The sequence below is a fragment of the Sorex araneus genome, chromosome 2 (assembly GCF_027595985.1).
Source record: "Sorex araneus isolate mSorAra2 chromosome 2, mSorAra2.pri, whole genome shotgun sequence".
NCBI classification, from domain to species: Eukaryota; Metazoa; Chordata; class Mammalia; order Eulipotyphla; family Soricidae; genus Sorex; species Sorex araneus.
This window is the reverse complement of record NC_073303.1, coordinates 79,161,737-79,181,402: the sequence shown is the minus strand read 5'-3', so window position 1 is coordinate 79,181,402 and position 19,666 is coordinate 79,161,737. Positions and strand designations below refer to the sequence as shown.

The window sequence follows — 19,666 nt, the reverse complement described above, 5'->3', positions numbered from 1 at the left end:
TGAAGAATTGACTTTTTAAACTGAGTATTCTTGAGGAACCAAGCCTAGAATGAAAATATATCTTAATTATTGGCGGGGGACAGGGGTGGCTACACCATGATGCTCAGGGGTTAATCCTGGCTTTTTCTAAGGGGTCACTCCTCATGGTAGACCAGAAATGGTTGGGAGAAATGATTTTGACTGCACCCAGTATTGCTCAGAACTCTCTCTAAGGTCATTCTTGGCAGTGTTCGGGGGCCATGTGGCAGTTTTTGTGGTGCTGAGGTTCTGGCTAGCCACATGCAAGGAGGCTTAATCTCTATTTATTACTCCTGGCCCCTGACACTTAAAAGACATCAAGTTTAACTCCTAAAGAAAAGAGTATTGACTATATAAATAATATATATTAACTATACAAACTATACATAACCATGGAAAGAGAGTAAGATGACACAAAAATTAGAGTGTGAGTAATATGTGCACATTGGAAATAAAAACATCAAAGATTGTCAGTTTGAAAACAACAGTGTGAACAGGTCTGAAAGAATAGTCATATCTGTTCCGGTACACTGGGTCAGTGTTGTGGGTGACCTTAGGAAGCATTGACGTGACAGGGAATTGGAGATGGTGCTGTGGTTAGGGCTCATTCCTCGCATGCCAATTAGGTCACACCAGTTGACCTCAACACTTACCAGTGGTAGCCCTGGAAAATCCTGGGCATCACTAGGTGTCATCCTTGCTGGTCCCAGCACCACAACCTCTGGCCCTCTGCCTTGCATGGCTGACTCAATTGCTGCAAATAGCCAGGAGCGGTCCCCAAATCCGTGAAACACCTCTTGAGAGCCCTGGTCCCCCAAAGAAAGCACTAAAGTGATGAATGTGAGAATAGGAGTATAGAAGAACAAATAGCAAGGCCCTTTCGTGGGTCTGCAACATTTTATTTCTTCATAAAGAGAAACATAAGTACAAAATGCTAGGATTTGTTACAGCATGGCTGTGCTTATGTGAGTTTTCATAATATTACCCTGAATATGGACTACGTTATTGAAATGAAAAGAGTCCCAGAACTTTTAGGAAAACACGAATTTTATGCACATCAATGAGTGTACACATAAGTCAGTCTTTTCACAACAAGTCGTTAAAGCCCAGGCTCTTTAGCAGGCAACGCTGCAAAAGCTCTTGATGCTCCCAGGAGCAATAGGTAACATGGGATTCAGGCTAGAGGAGTAGAGATGCTGTGTAGAAATATTCTTATGGCTCAAAAGCTGGCCTCAGTGATCACTAATTTTGTATGTTGAACTGAACACTTAATCATGCATCCATTTTGAAAATAATTTCACCTCATCAAAAATACTCTCTCAAACATAAATTAACCATATCCCATATTCATGGATTACATCATTCCAATTTCTTGTTTACTTTTGAGCTAGTAAGGAACCACACCTCACAGTTCTTGGGAATTGCATTTAATTATGGTGAGTCATTAAGATTCCATCTACTGTTTTAAAATGTCATTACTGAGGATATTAGTGGAGTATAGTCAGTTTGTACGTTCATGCAGTAACTGTTAACTCCATTGTAACTGCATTACTTAAATTATAATAAAATAAAATTCTTCAGTAATAAAAAAATAATAGCTATCTTACTATAACCTGACACCACAAAAGAGTTAGTATATCCTTAAGAAGAATTTAATTTTTAGCTGCATATTCTGTTTCATTTTTGTAATATTTTCTAAATCTTTTTATATAAGACAAGAAAACTTTATTCCTCAGTACACACAACATATTTCTTTGACTTTCATAATAATATTCATTATTACAGATATCAATGAGCACTTACTCTGTTATGTATTTCTCTAAAGCATTTTATACCATTTACTGATTTAATCTTTTTGACAGTCTTGTGAAATACAAGCTAATATGTTCCCTAACTACAAAAGAGAAAATTGAGACAGACAAATTAAGTAATTTTTCTTCTGGTTTTTGGGCCACACCAATGATGCTCAGGGTTGCTCTTGACTGTAGTCTCCTGGCTATGCTGAGTGGACCATTTGGGATATGGGGAACAAACCCAGCCGGTTGCATGCAAGACAAGCACCTTACCCACTGTGCTCTAGCTCCATAAATTAAGTCCTCTTTTTAAGGCTAAAGAATATATAATGCAGATGTAACTCTCGTGGCTGCACACGAGCGGCCCCTGCGTTGCTGAACGCTCATGATCCCGGAGGCCAGCTAACTACTTTAAGCACCAGCAGCTTCTTGCAGAAATGTCTCTAGACTGTGAACTAACCTATGGCCCCATGCCACCCTAAGAGGGGAAAAGTTTTTCTCTCTTAGCCTTTCCTTTCCCCAGAGGCAGTGTGGCGACTGCCATCTTATAAGGCCCACTAAACAGAGGCATGAGCTCGCAATGATGCAATTTCTGACAGAAATTTCTCTGGACTTAATTACTAAGATACCAGAATTCCAAAACCACATGGCCGCGACAGCCTCATATGCTCTTCATTCTCAGCAATGGAAAACAAATTATCAAATGCTACCTCTTTGGCAGGTCTGATTGTTGGGGGGAAATTCTAAATAATAATAGTGAGTTTCCTGTTGAAATATTGAATGTAATCAAAGTAAAGAGAAAGTAAAGTGAAATCATCAGCCACACAGGCGGAGGGTGGGGGTGGGATGGGAAGTATACTGGGGTTCTTGGTGGTGGAACATGTGCACTGGTGAAGAGATGGGTATTCGATCATTGTATGGCTGAGACTTAAGACTGAAAACTTTGTGACTTTTCACATGGTGATTCAATAAAAAAATTAAAAATTTTTTTTAAAAATAATATATAGTGTATTTAATGGTAACATTCTATTTTTTCTGCTTAAAAAATGATTGACTTCTTGGTTGCAATACCATTCATCCTAACTATTCAACATTTTTGTCCATTTGTTTGTCTATAGAAAAGATTAGTGAAACATCGTCATGCTTTTGAATCTTTAGTAATCATTTCTTTAAATTTGTTTTATTGAGGGGCTGGAGTGATAGCACAGCGGGTAGGGCGTTTGCCTTGCACGCGGCTGACCCAGGTTCAATTCCCAGCATCCCATATGGTCCCCCAGCACCGCCAGGAGTAATCCCTGAGTGTAGAGCCAGGAGTAACCCCTGTGTATCGCTGGGCATGACCCTAAAAGCAAAAAAAAATACTGTTTTATTGAGATATAATAGATATACAATTTAAGTTGGTTTGAGTTGATCTAATGATTTAATATTTATATATTAAATATTTGGCAAATTTTTCCTCACACAAACTGTTTCTAGTTAACTTTCATCTACAAGTAGTTACACTTTGTGTGTGTGAGAAAAAGAGATGAAAACTTGTAATATCTACTCTCCTAGTAGTATACAATACTATATTATTACTAAAGTGATGATTATTCTGTGAATTCTTACAGAGCATTCTACTTGGACAAGTCAAATTCACCACCAAACTCCACATCCAAGGCTGCATATGTAGATAAGGTAAAAAAGAACACAAATGAGTGTTTATATGCATTGATAGCTTTGTTGTTGACATACATTCCTTAATTTTTCTGCTCATTTCCTCTGAGCAGTGGGTGATATTAAATAGATGCATTCTTCAGCTGTTATCTCCCTACTAAAACATTTTAGACTATTAATTACAACTTGATGAAGGCCCTGGGCTGTGACTCCAGGCCTTGATCTAATGTCTTGCTCTATATGCCAACCCCCCCTCCAGGTCCCTTACACCACTGGGCATAGCCAAAGTCCCAACCTTCCCATCCCCAAATCAACTTAACTGACTCTGATGACTGTTTCATCTAAAAGGATTTCTTTGTACAAAACATGTTGAACTTCATGTTCTTCACTTTTTTTTCCCGCAGCTAATGAGGCCTCTCGATGCTTTGGATGAACTTTACCGACTCGTTGCCTCATTTATCAGATCCAAGCGCACAGCTGCCTGTGCAAACACAGCTTGCAGTGCCTCCGGAGTTGGACTGCTCTCCGTTTCTTCGGAGCTCTGTAGCAGGCTCGGCGCCTGCCACATCATCATGTGCAACAGTGGCGTGCATCGGTATGTGAATCTACAGCTGGGGGTGACCGTTTGCACCCAGCTGTAGGAGTATGTATTCATTAGCACACAGATGAATATGAAATTTGGGAAATTCGAAATTGTTTGCACAGTATTTTCTTATTTCCATTTTTACATTTTCAGTGGCTATTCGTAAAAATGAATGAAATCTTATGTTTATGTCGGTTGCCCAGAATCTTATCACTCTTGTGTTTCTATGAAAAATTCATTCTTTAGGAACAAAGAAGGGTAAATCACTTTTGGTCAATGTAGAATTGGCTTGATAAGAGCAGAGGTAGCCAGCTAAACTTTTTTCATTGGCTTTGATAATTGAGGCTTCACTTCTCAGTGGCTTGGAGTCTAAAATAACCAATTGTTGTTATCTACTTGCTGCTTTGGGGTTACTGTTGTCATTATAGCTTTGATTAAATTATGACCCATGGTTTGTAGAATATGCCCTTTTGGAACTGATAGCAACTCTAAGATTCGTCCATTTTCTCTAGGTGGTCAGCCTAGGGCTGCCAAACTGCAGGCATCGGCATCATATAGCAGTGTCAGATTGAAATAATGAATTGGGAGCCCAAGTTATTAACTGCTTTGTGGAAACTTCTGTCACCTTCCTGTTTTTAGAACAGAAGCAAACCACAAAGCTGAGGACAACAGAGCAGCATCTAGCCTTCTTTGTAATCCAAGGAGGCAATAAGTTTCTCAATTAGCCCCAGTCCTTAGTTCAAATCTGAGGGTGGTAGAGAGTAGTACTTAATCCATACAAAAGACCACACTTGGTACTCTTGGCCAGTACTCTTGGTACTGGTACTCTTACTCAGTAGCACTCAGAGACTTTACATGAATGAAAAAGAGCAACAAGAAAAAAACATGCAAAAGTAATATGACATAGTAAAACAGCATAAATAACATATCTAAGCTACAATAATTTAGGAAAGGTTTAGCTTCAGGATAAAGTTTGAGAAAGGAAATAGGTGCTTAGAACTGGGAACTTTTCACAGAGGACATGATTTATATTTGAGTTGAGTTTTGATGGATCAGTATGAAGAAGTATCACTGTATCACTATCACTGTCATCGGTTTACTCAAGCGGGCACCAGTAACATCTCAATTGTAAGACTTGTTACTGTTTTGGGCATATTGAATACTCAACCGGGAGCTTCCCAGGCTCTGGTGTGTGGGTGAGATACTCCCGGTAGCTTGCCAGGCTCACAAAGAGGGCAGAGGAATCGAACACCGGTTTGCCACGCACAAGGCAAACACCCTACTCGCTGTGCTATCATTCCAGCCCTAGGATGAAAAAGTAGAATGGGAAATTGAACCATCCTGGTGACAGATTTATATGGATAAAATTCTTGAACTTGCTGTGCCCAAACCCCGGTTTCCAAGTCCCATACAGAACGATCTTGCTTATGAAATGTGTTAAGACTCTGTTTCTCTGAGAGAACATTACATTATGTCTATTTTGATAAAACAAACATATTTCCCCCTTATTATAATCCTTTGTACTTTGTGCTCTGTTGTAAGATTTTTAAGAGCTTAATTGAAAATATCATTGGCAGGCAACTAAATGATTAAAATACCATTTTACAAAAAATTTTATTAGCAAGGGGGTGATTGTTTTTCCCATTCAGAGAAACTCATGTTCATTCATTCTGTTCCCCATTAAGTCCATTCCGTTATTTATTAAGTACACAGTGAGCATCAGTTGGTGCCAGCACTGCTGCCACTATTGGGAACGCGGCACTGAGAAAATGTAGTCGCCTTCCTCCTAAACTTCCTCATAGTTTCTATGATGGTGGAAGGAAACGGGTGATAAATAACAAATACTTTATGTGGTAGAGTGAATAAATACATAAAAGGAACTGAAGACAGAGTGGTAAAAAGAAGGCAGGATGGGAAAAGGGGTAGCACTAGCCAAACGGAGATTTCATCTGTAGGAAATGAAGGGGTGAGTTCTGCAAATAACTAAAGGAAAGAAAATTCAGTCAGAGAGAGCAGCGGTACACACAGGAGTGGGGATGTATGTGATGTAACCAAGGGACAACCTGTCTCGGTTCACCCAAGTACCATCATTTGGATTATTTGTCTTCCTGCTTTACCCTGGTACAAGATTTGAGTCATCTGAAGAATGGACTTGCTGTGACAAGGGGAACCTTAAAACTTTGAAACTACAAATCTGCTGCCATATCACTCTATAAATTTACTGAGAGTAATGTAGTTCAATTTGCTTATCTGTTCTCAGTTTTTCTGCTCTTGAAGCCTAGTTTCATGACCAATTTATCGAAATTACTCTCTCAGATGCTCCATGAGCAGTCTTAGAGTTTGATTGATCTTGGATAGGAGAAATTTGAAATTCTGTTTTAAAACTGCTCTATTCTTTCATATAAGGGAATCACAAGCAGCAGTGACATTTCCAAATAGTTTGGCTTTCTTCATTTCTACAATTCAAAATGAGTATAGCAATGGTCAGTTCATTTTCGAAAAATTCACTGAGGTATAGGCACAAGTGTTCCATAACAGATGTGCTGGATTTAAGACAAATACTATTTGAAACTGATAACTTTTCTTTTTCTATTATGCAATATAAAATGGAAGTTTAGCATTATTTTTAATTTTCAATCAAGACTGTTCAGTTTTTTTATGATGATAAAGTGTGTGCTAACATATATTGGCAGCAGAAATCCCCCATAACATTGTTCCTAAAATAATTCCTTGGTTAATTATAGTCCAGACTACTAGAGAGGAACCCAAGTAAATCTGGATCTGCACTAAATAATAAACATGGGATTTTGCCTTCCAGTTCTGACAGAGGGACAAGATCATGGTGACTTAGAGTAAATAGTAAAAACAAATTTTGTCATTTTTCTCTTAAAATCAAAATGAAGAATAGTTAATAACATACAATCCATATTAATTTATTTCCTGCCTTTCCCAATTTATTTGAAATGTAATATTTTGAAGTATTTAATTATATTACATATGGTTGTTATTAAAGAGAAGAATGTGGCTTTTCAGAGTTAAAAGGCAAGATTTAATTAGAGCTAATGTCTAGATGTTTCAATGCCAACTTGAATTAGATGCCAGAATTGCATACAGCAGTGAATGTGAGATTAGTAGGAATAGAATTCAGGATGAATTATTAAAATATCCTTATAGCATTTAGCTTGGCTTTGCTTCTATTAGATTCTCTTTCCTTTGTGTGTATTGCCATTCTACTGATGAACTTTCCTGCCCACACACTCTTCAACAATTCACTTATGTTAAATATTTCCATTGCTATTGAATAGTGGAAGAATTGGACTATCATTTTTTTAAGATTTGAGTTTTTGCCTTTTTAGCAGTGTACACACATTCAAAGATAATTTAGTAAGTGGAAAGTTCCCCAAATGTCTTATATTGAAATATCTTCTTTCATTTTTATTTTGCATTATCTCTTGCAACTTCTATTAAATACACATTTGAATATAATTATATTCTTCAATTATATCAATAGCAACAACAATGAGTGTTCAAAATACAGATATAGCCTCTCTCATTATCAGTTGTTATTTCAGTCAGTTGATACAATTTGTTCAGTTTTTTTATTTGGTCATTTCGCTTCTTCATTTCCATGAAGAAATTACCTTTGTATAAAGAGTAAAAAGATAAAAATTCTTGCTCTATGTAGTTTCATATTTCAATTTATTATCTATTATATTTAAAAGTCCTCCAGATGTAATTACTGTGTGTTTAGTGTTAATATATTATATTCCAAAAATGACTGTTCATGGGCAGCCGGACAGGTAGTTAGATAGTTGTATGGCACTTTCATGTTCTCCTTGTCTGCAGAGGATGTTAGAATCTATTATATATTATCCTTCCACAAGATGCACAATGCTATTTCAGTCATGCTTTAATAGAGACTTTTGCTTAATAGATGAAAACATCTTTTGTATTTCCTTTCATATAAAAATTTGTGGTATATTTTGTTTGTAAACCTGCTTGATAAGCTTTTTTTATTTTTATTTTTGCCCAGCTGAATGTTTTTCAAATATTGAATCAGCACTGTGGCTTTCAAAGTTCTCTTTTGTACTCCTGCCAGTTTCTTGTTGCAAGCACTCCAAAGCTTGCCACCGGGATTTCTGAATTTCCCTTTTGTTTCACACTGCAGCATCTTTCTAGTCAATGCAGTATTTTATTTTCATCCAGTTCTTTATTCCCACCCCTGCTTAATAGCCAACTGTTTTCCTTTAGCTAATATAAATCAGTATACTGCAAATGTTATAAAACCTAAAGCACAAGTCTTACTGTGCCCCAAAACAAAGATGCCATTTCTTCCCACTCTATTAATTTCTGCTTCCTTAGCCAGTGAAACAAATGAGTGGAAATTTCCAGAGCCTACATTTCTAGTGATGGCAAAAAATTTTGATCCATAGCATTTCCCTCTAAGGACTTGTTCCAGACAGTTTTCCTCCACGTACTCTTCTCTCTGGACCTATTAATAATAGGTGTCCCAGGCATGGACCTCCTGCTTCTGAATCACCTGTGGTATCTTTGGAGCCAAACCTTGAAGATTTGAATCTTTGGAGTCGTGGTATGGTCACATGTCAGGTCAGAGAAGCTTCTGCTGGGTGGGGAAGTGGTCTGACAGAGAAGACTGAGAACTCACCATTCGTGTTATATTGAAATGTGAAAATATGTTTCAGTTGCCAAATAACCTGTTAATAAATACATCTTGGCAATATACCCCTCTTAATAGTCACTTCACACCTAAATGACCTTTGATTTTCATGCTTCACTGTGAAGATGAGTCTCTTCCAGGCCCCAAGGCCCTGCATTTTTAACTCTAGTTCAGCCATGCAGTGGGGTTTATAAGCAGTATCATGAGGACAGGCTCACTGCATCACAAAGTAGCCTGTGAGTAGCTAAGATGGTATCACTCCCACCTTCTAGGAAGTGCCCACAGGGGTGTGAGAAGGAATCAGTCTGTGTCCAAATCTTCCTGTTGTCATTATTTAAAGACAAATATCAAGTGTTCTGCTCTATCTGTATTCCAGTGTTTGGCTTTTTGTTTAATACATAGATAGAACTTAGGTTTAACATATACCAGGTTTCAGAAAGAAAAGGTTTATGAAGTGACTATTAAGAGGGGTATTTTGCCAAGATCTATTTATTAACAGGTTATTTGAACATTGAAACATATTTTCACATTTCATAGTGATATGAATGGTGAGTGCTCAGTCTTCTCTATCAGGTCACTTTCCCACCCAGCAGAAGCTGCTCTGACCTGACATGTGACCATAATATGAATGTAAAGGAGAAGTGTTTGTTAAAAAATTGAAATAAGGAGGGGCTGGGGCAATAGCACAGCGGGTAGGGCGTTTGCCTTGTAAGCGGCTGACCTGGGTTTGATTCCCAGCATCCCATATGGTCCCCTGAGCACGACCAGGGGTCGTTCCTGAGTGCAGAGCCAGGAGTGGCCCCTGTGCATCGCCGGGTGTGACCCAAAAAGAAAAAAAAAACAGAATTGAAATAAGGATTATTTTCTTTTTAATTTTTAAAAATGAAAGAGAAATGCGAATTATCCACTTTGTTACTAGATGTTTATGTTTACAATAAACTTGAGCTGTAATGACTATCAACTCACATAAGCAAGTACTTTTTTATGGATAACTCAACAATTTTTAAAGTCCCTTTTTAAAAGACTTCTGTTTCCTTAGCAGTCTTTACTATCGTGACATGAAAGGACAAATTAACAAATAGGCCCTAGCTGAGGAATGTAGACTCTTAGGAATGTAGAGCAGTCAAGGTAACCTGGGTTCAGTCCTCAGAGTCTACTAATAGGGCCGATGAAGAGGCAGCGCCTTCTCCGCTCTGCAACTTCACATACGGCATTTGCTCATGGGGATTATATATGTAGGTTAGCCTTTAAGACTGAGGAAAACTTAATTACGACAATAGTCAAATATAAATTTTAAATATCTCCATTTTTGTGTGCATGTAAAAGTTATTTGAAAGTCTTAAAAGCAGCACTTGAATTTCAAATCACTAGAAAGATGGCTAACTTAAATAAGAGAAATGTATTTATTTCTTAACTCATGATCCCAGTATACTAGGTTTCCAGTTCAAATGTTTTTAAAATTATATTGTAATATTTAGAAGAGAGACCACTAAAACAACAAAGCTCTGGAAGAAAGACAAAATATATCCAACTCACAATTGGGTATATATAGAAATTGCTATTGTTCTACTAAACTAATGGAAGGAGAGACTTAAATAGTAGTTAATTGAGACTGGGTGGAGACGGAAATGAGATGTTTTGTGCAGAATAACATGATGTATATATACAATTACATTTACTTTTTAAACATAAAATAAATGTAATTGTATTTATTAAGTGCAAGGAGAGAGAAGGGGACCTTGTCAGAAAAGACTTCACAGAGATGTATGTGATCTGGCTTCAAAATATTGCTAAGAATTTGTGGGAATGCACATTAGGTGTTAAGAACACTGTCACACTGTCATCCCGTTGCTCATCGATTTGTTCGAACAGGCACCTGTAACGTCTCTCGTTGAGAGACTTATTGTTACTGTTTTTGGCATATCCAGTACTCATGGGTAGATTGCCAGGCTCTGCCATGCGGGCTCCATACTCTCAGTAGCTTGCCGGCTCTCTGAGAGGGGCAGAGGAATCGAACACGGGTTGGCCGCGTGAAAGGCGAAAGCCCAACTGCTGTGCTATCTCTCTAGCCCCACATTGTTAAGAACAAGGAAGCGATATTTAGGAAAAGGTATAGAAGTGTAATAAGAGAATAATTAGCTGTCAGCTATGAAAGTGCTGTACAGAGGATTACCAAGGAGCTTGTAGTATATGAATATCCTCTTATCCTCCAACTCCCTATCTACTTTGGGCCCTGTGAGGGTGGCAGAAGAGGAAGAACGTCCTAGTAAAACAGCCAGAAATTATTCAGAGTTCTGATGTATGTCTTGGATAGCCAGGTCCAGAAAAAAAAAAAGTGCAGTACCACGTCAAAAAATGGGGGCGAGGGATAAAATTCACAAAGTTGATGTTTAATGTTGATGTCATCAAAACTCCTACAAGAAGTAAGGAGAACATTCAGATAATATAAGAAAAATGGGAACAGAGCGGCAGTGTTGAAAAACTTCGTAATTGGAATAGGTATCCAAACTATTCCATCAAATACCCTCCAAATAAAACAGAAATGTGATAAATCAGCAAAAGGATTCGTGCTGACCAATGTGAAGTGTGGAGAAGTTGGGTTATCCTGACTGGCTATTCTAGTTAAATTCCTAACTTACACATAGCTGATTCATTTTCATACATATTTTTCACATACTAGGTAGCTCCTCAAATGCCTTAGTTCTCATTTCCCCATCTCTGAAAAGCTGCCTCTGCATTAACCTCAGCAGTAAAACCATGTCAAAGCAAATACACCTACTGTGTTTCTAATAGCAGTGCAGGGACTAGGCACACAGAGAGTCTCTTGCCCCAGCACCTGACTGTCATCCCCGGGGTCCCTCGGAGGGGATGGACTCCAGCTTCCCTCCCCGCCCCGAGCAGAGCTCCCCAAGCCGAAGACCTCTAGAGCCTAGCCATAGCCATGCTCAAGGCCCCTCTCCACACGTTCGTACAAGCCTCACCCATGAAGGAACCGGCAGAGGAACCCAGGTGTGTGGGACCTGGGGCTGAGACCTCCAAGCCTGCTCCCATCAGGACTGGGCCTCTTCCACCCAGATTTCCCATTTTCCAGTAGCTAGGTGGTCACACCCAGGGACTGCCCCCCGTGCCGTGTATCAATGGCCAACATCCAGAGACTTAAAACCAAGCTCGAGGAAGCGCCTGCTTGGGAAAACCTGGCAAGCTACTGAGAGTTTCCTGTCCACATGAGAGAGCCTCATAAACTCCCCATACTGTATTCATATGCCAAAACCAGTGAAAATGCTGGGTCTCATTCCCCTGACCCTGAAAGAGCCTCCAGTGCGGCATCATTGGAAAAGACAAGTAAAGAGAGGCTGCTAAAATCTCAGGGCTAGGACAAATGGAGACGGTACTGAGACCACTCGAGAAATTCGATGATCAATGGGATGATGATGATGATGAGGAGGAGGAGGAGGAGGTGGAGGAGGAGGCCCTGAGTTTGATTCCTAACTTTCCCCCAAATTGAAAATAACACAAAGAAAATACGGGGGAATGCACAATATTTTTGCTAGCAGTTGATTTTTCAGTCTCGGTTTCAAGGTATACACTGCAAACTTTCAGAGGCTATTGAATGTTGCAATAGAACGTTCTATTATCTTTAATGATAATTTCATGTCTAATTCCCCTTGCAATGCTGAAATGGCTCCCTTAAACTTGATTGCTTTTTGCCTTACGATATATGGAGTGGAGTATTCAATTTGGCTGTGCTCCTGCCATCGGATCTCTCTCCAGCTGTTGCCTATCACTTCTGCATTCTGTTCAGTTCTTTTCCACAGTTTCCTGATCTCCCTGCCATCTCTGCTTTTTTTCCTGAATACTCGTTAACCCCTTATCTCAGACTAACATGTTCAGAAATCCTGCATGGTAATGGAAATACTTTATTATTACTGTATTTGACAGAGATACAATGATAGTAATAATAGTAATAATAACAGTATTATGCTGAAAGCACCAGTAGACATGCAGAGTTTATTTCTACAAAATATACTGGAAACTTGTTTGGATGATTACTGGCTTTTGGATCTTAGCTATTATTAGACTGTCATTCAAAATTTCCTAAATGGACAGTGTAAATACTTATTTTTCGTGTGTATATATACAAGTGAATTTTTTGTTGTTGAAAACAAATTGTCTTTCTTCTTTGAACATAAAATTATTTGTGTTTTATTAAGAAAAGTACATTTATTAGGAAAAGTGCATTTCTTTATTAAGAAAAGTTACAGGAGAGCAAGGACATAGATATTTTTTAAAGTCTTGCTCCCTGTGGCAGTACTCCCAAGCTTTTCATTTGTTACTAATATATTGTTAAGATGACAAAGTTGAGGAAGATCCATGGGTCAGCAGTTGGCTTCCCAGACTAATTTTTGCAGAGACACTGTCTGAATCGAACCAAAGCAGCTATGTTGGGATTGATCTGTATTTAACACATTGCATTAGCCCTCAGGTGTACAATTCTTCCTTAGTGTAAGGTAATAAAAGGGAGCAGGGAAAATATCACCATGCAACATTAAACAATTTGTTTCTTCAATCGGGCGCTTTATTCTAGTTGTCAATAGACATTCACAGTGTGCTCTGTACTCACCAGTTAAAAGTAATTAGAAGTCAGAATAAATGAGATCACTGCGGGAATGAACACTCTTTGCACATAATAGTGCATTTTACATAGAAAGATGCAAATCTGAAATACAGAGGGACACAATTTCCCTTAAGTTTATTCTTACTGCTTCATTACTTTACAGCCAATACTCTTGCTTAGCATTCTTTAAAACTAGGTCCTTTTTAATCATGACCATATTTTAGTATGATGAGGTCTACATTCAGAGTAAAGTGGTTTGGATCAGCTAAATTAATCCCTCTCAAACAATGCATTTAAAGTATAAACACTGAATCCAATACAGTGATTGTTGAATTATGGATGTAGGGAGCTGGAATTTTCTTGATGTAGTGTTCTACGTGATGTGATTTGGGAATAACAGAGAGTTCTGGATTTTGAATCAGGAAGCTGGGTTTTAAAATGTTAACTTACTTGCTGTAGGGCAGTAATATTACCATTTTGTCTCAGAAATTTTTTGTGAAATAAGAATAATTTCATTCTAATGAAGATACGGTAAGAAATAAGCGTACAATATATGTGAAAGCATCATCTTTAAAACCTAGACTTAATAAAATATCTTGAAAATCTGTTGACTATTCAGACAGTATAAAGAATCCATATCTTCACTGCAGAACTAGAAATATGAAATGAATCTGTTTAAGATGACTCAGTCAATCCTACTAAAATCACGAAATCCCGGTAATAGTCGATTTCTCGAGTGGGCTCAGTAACTCTCCATTCGTTCTTTCCCTGAGATCTTAGAAGTCTCTCTCGGCTCAGCCCTCTCAACAATGTCACACTGGAGGCTCTTTCAGGGTCTGGCTTTAGAATATGAATACACCATGGGAAGCTTGCAAGGCTGTCCCATGTGGGCAGGAAACTCTCAGAAGATTGCCAGTTTCTCCCAGAGGGAGAAGTAGGCTACAAGATATCGCTTCTGGGAGCTTGCTTTTAAGTCTCTGGATGTTGGCCTTGATGGGATTACACACACCTTAGTTCCTCTGCTGGTACCTTCATGCGTAAAGCCTGTCTGAACGTGTGGAGAGGGGCCTCGAGCGTGGCTGTAGCTAGGTTCCGGTGGTCTTCGGCTGCTGGGACCTCTGCTCAGGGTGGGAAGGGAAGCTGGAGCCCATCCCCTCCGAGGGGCCCCGGGGAAGACAGCCAGGTGTGCAGGCAAGAGACTCTACTAAAATAGGAGAAACTTTGTAATAATTAACAGGATAAAAGAGAAATGAAAAATACTAGAGACAGTGCCTCAGAGCTGTATGAACTAAAATAAAACAGTGGATCATCTTCAGACATAATATTTCAGAATTCTTTGATCATGTATAGAAAGTCATTTAAGAACAGCAGAACCAATTACCCTTGGATTTAAGGATATTCCTTGACTAGTGTCAAGAAAATAATAGTTCATGTTTAAATGAAGACATAAAGTTAGGGCTTGAATAAAACTAGCCTCTTGCATTTATTTACTTTACTTGCTCATTAACTAAAGAGGTGAGAAAAAAAAAACCAACTCCTGAAGCATGGCCATGTGACATGCACTGCTACACCAGCTGTGGTTAGAAATGAGAGGGCCTGACCTCACCCACAGTCTGAGGTCTTGACAGTCAGACCATGCTGGAGACAGACAGACAGATAGCTGTATTGTATACTACTAGGTCTGTCTAATAATGATAATCATTAAGGGTTGTTCATGAGATTAAACAGGAGAAAGATAATCATAAAGGATTGTTTTTTCACTGAAGGGACTCAGAGGAGTGGCTGCTCACTTTTCAAACCACCTTAGAGAAGAAGAGTATACTGTAGAGTGTACTGTGTACTGTGTAGTGTGTACTGTGGTTCTTTCAACATGAAATGACTGATTTTGTCAGAGTTCCAACTGTTTCCTTCTGAGCCCAGAAAATATTCCTAAATTCTAAACAATTTTGATAAGAGAGTAACTGAGAATATAATTAACACAAGAATGATTGTTATATCATATGTAATTTGCCAGTACAACTAAGATCATTCAAAGATGTTAAAATCAGAAAACACTATAGCGGACTAGTTAACCCTAGAAAATAGGAAAGGCCAACCACTGATCATGAAAGGAAAAAATATTCAATTTATAAACCACAGAAAGGGAGTTTCTGTTTAGCTAATATTTATTTTTCCTACGATGCATTTATTAATTCACTGAATTTGTTCATTATTTATTTATAATTTTTATTACTTCATTGAATTTATTTAACACTTCATAAGCAAATAGATGGCAAATAAGAATATAGATGAGTCTTGGTTTTTAAATATATATACACCTATAGTATCACTGGCACACATAAAAAATGCATGTAATTTTTAAATCAGTCTCCAGCAAATGCTTCTCAGAATTGAATGACTTAATTCCCGAGAGGCTTATAATTTCAGGAATACTAGAACCCAGAAGGCTAAAATCAACTCAGAAACCAATAAACTCAGTTTATTGGTGCGGCTGGTGGTAATGGTAGTGGTATTAATGATAACCATTAACATTTGCTGAGAATTTACTACGTATTATAATCCGCACTAAATACTGGATATGAACTATTACATATATTCCTCAGAACTATACTCTGAGGCATATGCTATCAGTATATCAACTTATTGATCAGAAGGTAGATTTTTAGGAACTTAAGTAACTTGCTCCAAATGCACAATTATTAACAGATCCAAGACCCAGAGCAGAAAGTCCACCTCCAATAACCATGCTATTCACCTGAGCAGAATCAGTTACATTTATTTTTTAACAAGAAATATGTATCTTTGGATCAAATATCGTGAAAACAAAACTGCCTTAAGCTGCTGCCCAAAGCGAAGTTCATTTGGTGTTCCGAAAGGCGCAGGATCAGCAGATCACTGGTGCTTTCCACTTAACATAAAAGAGCTTCTGTATATATTTTTTAAAAACAGAGATATGAAAATAGCAGTAGCACTGTTGTCCCAGTTTTCATCAATTTGCTCGAGCAGGCACCAGTAGTAGTTGGTATTCCCTCTCATTGCATAACTTTGTTTTCTTGAAATTGAAATGGATGATCAATATTTCTCTATAAAATCTGCATGCTGCCAAGGTAACTTCAGTCTAATAAAGAGAGAACCACAGCTGATTTGATTCCTCATGAGTTGTTGGTGATGATCTCTTGAATCAGGATAGTACATTTGACTTTCAATTAGAAGAGTCAAAATAGACCGTTCTAGAATGAGGGGAATCATTTCCCATTTTAAGATTCTTATCTGGCTGGAGCGATAGCACAGCAGGTAGGGTGTTTGCCTTGCACGCAGTCAACCTGGGTTCGATTCCTCCGTCCCTCTTGGAGAGCCCAGCAAGCTACCGAGAGTATCCCGCCCATACGGCAGAGCCTGGCAAGCTACCCGTGGTGTATTCGATATTCCAAAGACAGTAATATGTCTCACAATGGAGACTTTACTTGTGTCTGCTCCAGCAAATTGATGAACAGCGGGAGGACAGTGATACGGTGATCTGTAAGATTTAAAATATAAATTTTTAAGTATATAAGCCTGGAATTCTTATAAAACATATTAGCAAAGTAATAGAGATTAGGCTATCCTTACACATAAGTGATGCATTTGGTCTGAGGAAATTTTCTTGCTCTTGTTTCCAAGGCTAAAGACAGCATCCTTGTAATAATGGATGGTGAAAATAAGGCAATACAGGTAGCATTCACAGCTAGAATAAGCATCAGGCTCTGACCATCCTATAAAATTCTACATGGGGGAAGACAGTGATTTTAAATTTATTAACAAATATTTCCTTTTTTGTTTAGTAAAAGACTAGTAAGGAGAGACTGCTAAAATCTCAGGGCTAGGACAAATGGAGACGTTACTCAAGCCCACTTGAGTAAATCAGAAACAATAGGATGACAGTGATACAGTGATGTTTCTGTGAAGAATAGAAAAAGTATTTTTGTATAGTAGGACTAATGAATTATTTTAAGAATGAGATAGGTTATAAAAGTCTCTTAAGTCAGCATGGATAATACTGATTTGTATGTTTAAAATTTCTTCCAAATAGCACTGTAGCACTATCGCCCCTTCATTGATTTGCTCAAGTGGGCACCAATAATGTCTCCATTGTGAGAATTGTTATTACTGTTTTTGGCATATCGAATATGCCACGGGTAGCTTGCCAGGCTCTGCCTTGCAGGCGGAATACTCTCAGTAGCTTGCCGGGATCTCAAGAGGGATGTAGAAATCGAATCCGGGTCGGCTGTGTGCAAGGAAAATGCCATACTTGCCGTGCTATCGCTCCGGTCTTCCAAATATAAAAATTTTAATAAAATTCTTTAGCAAATGAAACATAGTGTTTGGAACAGAAGTTTACAGAGTAGCTTCCATTTCTATATATGTCCATCCTTGTTTCTCCTGCACACATAACTCTAGTTCCAGAGTTATATAAATATATTTTATTGCTACCTTGGGCCCTACACCTCCTGTTTAGCATCAAGTGAGCTTACACAGTGGGTAGTAGAAATCATCTGGAATCCATTTCTACAAATTGTCTGGATCCATTTCTATAAACAAATATTGTTTTAATCTTTCTATAAAGTGTAATACACATAGGTTTTAGTAACCAGTTTAAACAAACCCTATATTCAACTTTCTTTAACTTATTTTGAGAATTAGCCATGATTATTTTGAGCATATTATAAGAAAGGGAAGTTGGGTTACAGATTTTGTGAATTTGTAAGAGCGTGTGACTATGTGCATAGTTCGTTAAGGTCACACAAATAAGGGGCTCTGAAAGAACAACTTTTAAAATTTTCTATCAGTGAATCTACTTCTGCTTCCTTCAAAGAGTACTTGTAAGAAAAAGCAACTCAAAAATTATACATTGAAAGAATGAATGGATGGATGAGTAGGAAGATACTTCTTCGTGGTATTTTCATAGTGTTGTTAAATCAAATTGCCTTTCAAATTTAAATTGGACCCATTAGATACAGGTTATGTTTATCTTACTAAAATTATTTGAAATATGGGTCATATGGGATCCATTTTCAATATGAAGTGTCAAAAAGATTTATTCATTATAGGCACAGGCATAGTGACCCTTCCCTTTTTCTTTCTATAGGGACATTCACAAATTCTGCATAATTTTGCAGCCTTGTCAAGTTTCTGCCTCAGGAGTCTGCCCTAAGCTTACCCATTACTTGGAATGTCTATATGAAATTATGGAATAACTTTCTTTACTGCACATATATATTTGCCCTTTATAAAAGACAAACTCTACTCTGTGACCTTTATTTTTGTAGTGCATAATTCCCAGGAAAAAAGGGCTATCTAAAAGTTTTTAAATAATACTATAACTTGAAGCTGAAAATTTTGAAAGCTCATATCTTTCAGGATAGAATAAAAATACAGATTTATTTAAATTTTAATTTCATCTCAAATGCAAAAACCAAGAGTGTTAGAAAGGATACAGTACTGCTATACAAGAAACCACATATTGAATGAAATTGCTTAGGAGCTTCAACCTTTGATATTCTGTCTTCATTCCCTTGCCCAGGGCTATCAGATCATTCTCAAGTGGTAATCAGAGAAGAACCTACGCAATCAAATTATCTCTTGTAAAACCTGACTTTCCGCACCATTGAGAAATCATTTTCCGGGTCTAGACTCTTTTCAGAGACTGCCAGAATTAAACTGCAGCATTTATATATTTTGCTTGACATTCAGATTGAAATTGTTGAGAGAAAATTAAAAAAAAATTCCAAGACAAATAAGGACTCGTTGTTAGCCAACTTGTGAACTTCTTACTCAGCTCTCACTCTCTTAATTTGGGAGAAAGAAATTCTGTGCATTCTACACTTGCCCTAAATTGGATAGAGCAAATGTGAATCAAATACAGGCAACATTTTTCCATGTGGATCTGATGGTCTCTTTTTCAAGTTTTCAGTTTTTACGTTTTTCCAGGGCTGGAGCGATAGCTCAACCGTTGGGTGTTTGCTTTTCACGAGACCGACCAGTGTTCGATTCTTCCACCCCTCTCGGAAAGCCCGGCAAGCTACCGAGAGTATCTTGCCCTCACGGCAGAGCCTGGCAAGCTACCCGTGTGTATTGGATGTGCCAAAAACAGTAACAATAAGTCTCTCAATGAGAGACGTTACTGGTGCCCGCTCGAACAAATCAATGAGCAATGGGATGACAGTGACAGTGACATTTTTCCAAATTAATCTCAGGTCCTAATTAGTAGATGCACAACAGTTAGTAGGAAAAAACAAATATTGGGATGGGGAAATCGGACAGGGATCATGCATGCTCCAGACCTG

General features: G+C 38.0%; 1 protein-coding gene across 1 annotated transcript in view; it reads left to right on the top strand.

Annotated features, from left to right (window-relative positions):
* PREX2 (phosphatidylinositol-3,4,5-trisphosphate dependent Rac exchange factor 2) overlaps positions 1-19,666 on the top strand; it is a 298,055-nt gene that overhangs the window by 255,174 nt on the left and 23,215 nt on the right. The window contains 2 exon segments of the mRNA XM_004602407.3: positions 3,422-3,488; positions 3,872-4,062. Coding sequence (XP_004602464.2) covers positions 3,422-3,488; positions 3,872-4,062 — 258 coding nt within the window.